The sequence below is a fragment of the Anas platyrhynchos genome, chromosome 36, assembly GCF_047663525.1.
Source record: "Anas platyrhynchos isolate ZD024472 breed Pekin duck chromosome 36, IASCAAS_PekinDuck_T2T, whole genome shotgun sequence".
NCBI classification, from domain to species: domain Eukaryota; kingdom Metazoa; phylum Chordata; class Aves; order Anseriformes; family Anatidae; genus Anas; species Anas platyrhynchos.
The window spans coordinates 4,827,623-4,832,359 of NC_092624.1; the positions used below are offsets into that span (position 1 = coordinate 4,827,623).

At 52.5% G+C, this 4,737-nt stretch overlaps 1 protein-coding gene across 1 annotated transcript; it reads left to right on the forward strand.

Annotated features, from left to right (window-relative positions):
• The first annotated feature begins 3,765 nt into the window (after positions 1–3,765).
• On the forward strand, positions 3,766–4,380 carry LOC140000982 (olfactory receptor 14C36-like). Its single transcript, XM_072032101.1, has one exon. It carries the CDS (start codon positions 3,766–3,768, stop codon positions 4,378–4,380), a length of 615 nt encoding a protein of 204 aa, XP_071888202.1.
• The last annotated feature ends 357 nt before the right edge of the window (positions 4,381–4,737 follow it).

The following is a 4,737-nucleotide window of genomic DNA, read 5'->3' on the forward strand; positions in this document are numbered from 1 at the left end:
CTGGGCTGTGCTGCCCTGACAGCAGAGGGCATTTGTGGTGTTGGTGCAGTCCTGAGGGCCAGTGCTGGAGCTGAGGCTGATCTCCAGGCACGAGAATGGGCTGCTGACAATGTCTTTGGCAATGGGCATCCTGTGATCCAGGGACACAGAAAAAATCACTGTGTCTGGATAGTACCATCAGAGTGATTAACGGGTGGGGATGAGAAGCAGCAGCAGTGTTTGCAAGCTGAATGACATAAATGGAAACTCTGGTGTGAAGTGCCTCATATCTGTGCACTGCCTACCTCTACCCGATAGAAGTGGGACAGACCTTGGCTCTCTGGGAAGCAGTCACTTGCTCATAAACACCAGGTCTACCAGAGATGCCCTCAGGGGTGCCCTCTAAGTACCAGCTGTGAATGGCCAGAGCTGTCCTGTGGGTCCTGTGCTGCCCATGCCGGCTGCATGCTCCAGTGGTGCTGGGCAGCGTTGGCATCTCAGGTAGCACTGCAGGACTGCAATTGGCTTTAAATGGAGCGGCTGCCCCGAATTTCATTAGGCAATGTAGGGATGTCCATGAGACAAGTGCCGTTACAGTCCCTGGAGATGGAGGGAAAACCAGATGGAGAAGAGGGAGAGAGAGACTCAGCTCTCCCTGTGGCACAGTTCTCCATTGGGTCAGGTGGATGCCTCTACAGGCTGCCCTGAGCCTACTGAGGAGGGACAGGTTTAGTTGTCCTAAATGGGTGCATTTGCTGTCATTTCAGCTGGCCAAAGGCATTCCCCCCAGCCTCCACGGTGATGCCCCCAGGTGCTGCCCTGTCCCTCATGATACCTCCATGAGAGCTTGCAGATGCCTGCACGTACCTCTGCCCCCTGACATGTCACCAGGCATTTGCAACCCACAGATTTCCTCCATCTCCATTAATAATCCTGGAGATGAGACAAGGAGCTAACCTGCAGGTGCCCATGTGGTGCACACCTGAAGTGAGGGCAGGCGAATCCCAGTTCCTGAGTGCCTTGGGCAGGCATGGGTGTGAGCTGAGTGCCCTCCTAGCAACAGGATTAAAATCCAGCATGAGATGTCTTAACGGACTCTGCTGCCTGACTTTTTGGAGAAATGTACTTGTTGTCAAGAAGTGTGTGTGCCCAGCTGAGGGAGAGAGCCCCAGGGATTCCTTCAGGCTGTTTGCCAGCAGGTTCCCCTGTAGCCCTATGTGCAGGGAGCCTGGTGGGGGGCAGAGCAAGGGAGGCCTTGGGCTGGGCCTCTGCTGCTGAGCTGGGCCGGGCTCCTGGGCCCAAGGGGAACTCCTGGCAAGCGGGCAGCGCTGCAGAGAGACAGCTCTGCCCAGGAGCAGCTCCTCTGCACAGCGCAGCAGGGCTGGCGGCACTGCCTGCAGCTGGCACTGGGAGGGGAGAGAAGGGAAAGAGAGGTTATGGGCTGCATGGAATATGAGAGAACTAAGAGCTCAGAGGAGGAGAAATCTTGCTAGCACATAACACGGTAAGTCTCTTTATGCAGTGCATTGCACATGAGTATCAGGGAAGATTTCCAGACTGAGAACTTCCCATAGAAGATAAGGTCAGATGCACTTGGTATTTCTTTAGTGTGGAAAAGCACAAGCTCCAGCGCAGGGGTTCCCTGCCATAGGGTCATTGTCCAGTCCCAAGGGCTCCCTTGTCGCAGGCTGGCTGCAGGCTGTGAAGCCGGGGGTGCAGACAGGGGTGTCCAGGGCTGTGGTGCAGAGCAGGGTCCCTGCTGTGGCCCAGGGGCTGTGTGGCGGGGCAGGGCCTCTGCCGCCTGCCAGGCTCAGCACTCAGCCTGCCCGGGGAGCTGCCCAGGGCGCTGCGGGGAGAAGCTGCGGGTGGAAGGAGCCCCCCTGGCAGGGCAGGGTCCTGCTGCTGATGGGAGGCTGCTGCCTGGGGTAGCCTGCTCACAGCTGCACAACAAACCAAGGCAATTTCAAAGGGAACTACACTCTCATCTTTCCTTAGCCTCTGCTTTCAGTTTTCTCTTCTTTTGGCTCACTAGGAATAGAAATAGAAGCTGTTATTTCCTGGAAGAGCCTAAGACTCATACACCACCAGAAGGAGGTTTAGAAGAATCTCCAGAAACTCTTTCCTGCCTCTCAGCCCATAGAAAGCTCCACCACCACTCGTGCAGTGTCAGCAGGGTCTGTGTGACCTGGGCTCTTGGACCTGCCCCCACCGAGCTGCCCCTGGGCAGAGCCCTGCTGCCAGGAGGTGTCTGCAGGGCAGAGCTGAGCACCCAGCGGGTGGGATGGGGGCTGTGAGCTGCAGGCAGGAGGCGTGGGGACAGAGCCCCAGCTGCAGGCAGGGACAGCTGCAGGCAGCAGAGCCCTGGTCAGGGAGTGAGAGGGAGCTGCTCCAAGAAAATTTATGGCAGGGGGGATTTGTGTACTTCCCTCCCATCCCTGAAGCGCCAACGCCTTCTCACAAACTTCTTGGCTACTTTTCTCATCCAGCCATGTCATGGAAATTTTAACACGAGTTTCTTTGGAATCCCTAGATTTTGGGGGATGAAAATTCATCTGGAGCTCAAAATCTGATGATGATGTTCCTAAGTGTTAGTTCTGTCCTTAAATAAAAATCATCCATATTTTCTCCGAAGTGTTGGGTCTCAGAGAAATGCTATGTGGGGAAGGAGCTGACTCTCCCTTCAGTACATAGGCCATACAAATGCTGCTGGTTGGCTGCATGTGGGCAGCTGCTACGATCCCTCTGTGTCCACGGTGAAAAGCAGAGAGCTGAGATCCTCCTCAGGTTTGGTGAGATGGGTGAGGGGTTTGGAGATCTGCCCTTTGAATCTGTCTTCATCTCTTCCCAGCAGCATTACGGTTCTTTTTAGGGGATCACCTAAGTGCAACCATCCTCCAGAAATGCCTGCAAAGGGCAGCTGAGACCAGGACTGGCTGATAAAACAGCTGTCCTCACTCTGTCCTGAGGAACAGTCCCTTTGCCTCGCAGGACCCCCAAAACTACCTTATTGGGGAGTACAAACACCAAGGTTGTATGCATAAATGCACCCCTCAGATGAGGTGGAGAAACTAGAAAATACCCCCAAAGCCTGGACAATGGGTTTTCACAAAAATGTTGAGTTTTTTTGAATTTTCAGCAAGCATTCTGAAATTAGTTTGATACCTCATCTGTATTTAATACAACAACAGCCCATGTCCTCATTTACATAACTGCGTGGGTCAGGACTGCCTCCTCCAGCGCCCTACTTATCCCAGTGGCACTGGAATCAGCATCAACTAGAACAAACAAGCTCTTGTGAAATGGAACTGCAAAGATCTTCCTGAAAAGGGAGAGGCAGGAGGGAGGATTGTATAAGAAATTGAGTAGGTTTGATCAGAGTTCTGTCCTAATGTTGTCCTGATTTTCTCTCTTCAGACTGCCCTCTATACCCAGAGGCATCAAATGTCCAACAGCAGCTCCATCACCAAGTTCCTCCTGCTGCCATTTGCAGACACACGCGAGCTGCAGCTCCTGCACTTCGTGCTCTTCCTGGGCATCTACCTGGCTGCCCTCCTGGGCAACGGCCTCATCCTCACCGCTGTAGCCTGTGACCACCGCCTCCACACCCCCATGTACTTCTTCCTCCTCAACCTCGCCCTCCTCGACGTGGGCTGCATCTCCACCACTGTCCCCAAAGCCATGGCCAATTCCCTCTGGGACACCAGGACCATTTCCTATGCAGGATGTGCTGCACAGGTCTTTCTTTATCCCTTCCTGATATCAGCAGAGTTTTCAATTCTCACCATCATGGCCTATGACTGCTACATTGCCATCTGCAAGCCCCTGCACTATGGGAGCCTCCTGGGCAGCAGAGCTTGTGCCCAGATGGCAGCAACTGCCTGGGGCAGTGGGGTTCTCTATGCTCTGCTGCACACTGCCAGTACATTTTCCCTGCCCCTCTGTGGAGGAAATGCTGTGGACCAGTTCTTCTGTGAAATCCCCCAGATCCTCAAGCTCTCTTGCTCACACTCCTACTTCAGGAAAGTTTGGGTTCTTCTGGCTGGTGTCTGTTTAGCATTTGGCTGTTTTGTTTTTATCATACTGTCATATGTGCAGATCTTCAGGGCCGTGCTGAGGATGCCTTCTGAGCATAGCCGGCACAAAGCCTTTTCCATGTGCCTCCCCCACCTGTTTGTGGTCTCCCTTTTTCTCAATACTGCCATGTTTGCCTACCTGAAGCCTCCCTCCATCTCCTCCCCATCCTTGAATGTGTTGGTGGCAGTTCTGTACTCAGTGATTCCTCCAGCAGTGAACCCTCTAATCTACAGCATGAGGAACCAGGAGCTCAAGGTTGCTGTTAGGAGAGCAATTTCACAGATGTTTCTTAAGAATGATTATTTTCCCTTCTTTCTCCAGAAATGACTTTCTGCATATCCTCTTGCAGTCTTGATCCTTGTATTGTTATCATTATAGCTATTGTTATCTTCAGTGCCACTTGCATTTATAATGTTCTAAAAAAAAAAAAAAAAAGAAGTCATTTATTCATCATCCTTTTACTGAGGAGGTACTTCCTTTTTGTACATCCTTTTACTGAGGATGTACAGTAAACACTGCTCTGTTTACTGTTGAGGTTCTGTAAAAGTCTGTCTAAGAGCACATCATCACTGACTCATCTGTGTAATAAAATGGGGTGTCCCCAGTGCACTGCCTGAAGATTTGGCTAGTCATTCAAAGCTGGTGCCAAGATCAGGGCTGTGTAGCTGCTCCCTGGAAGGCCTG

Coding starts and splice junctions, on each gene's coding strand:
- LOC140000982 (XM_072032101.1), top strand. CDS start 3,766: ATGGCCTATGACTGCTACATTGCCATCTGCAAGCCCCTGCACTATGGG.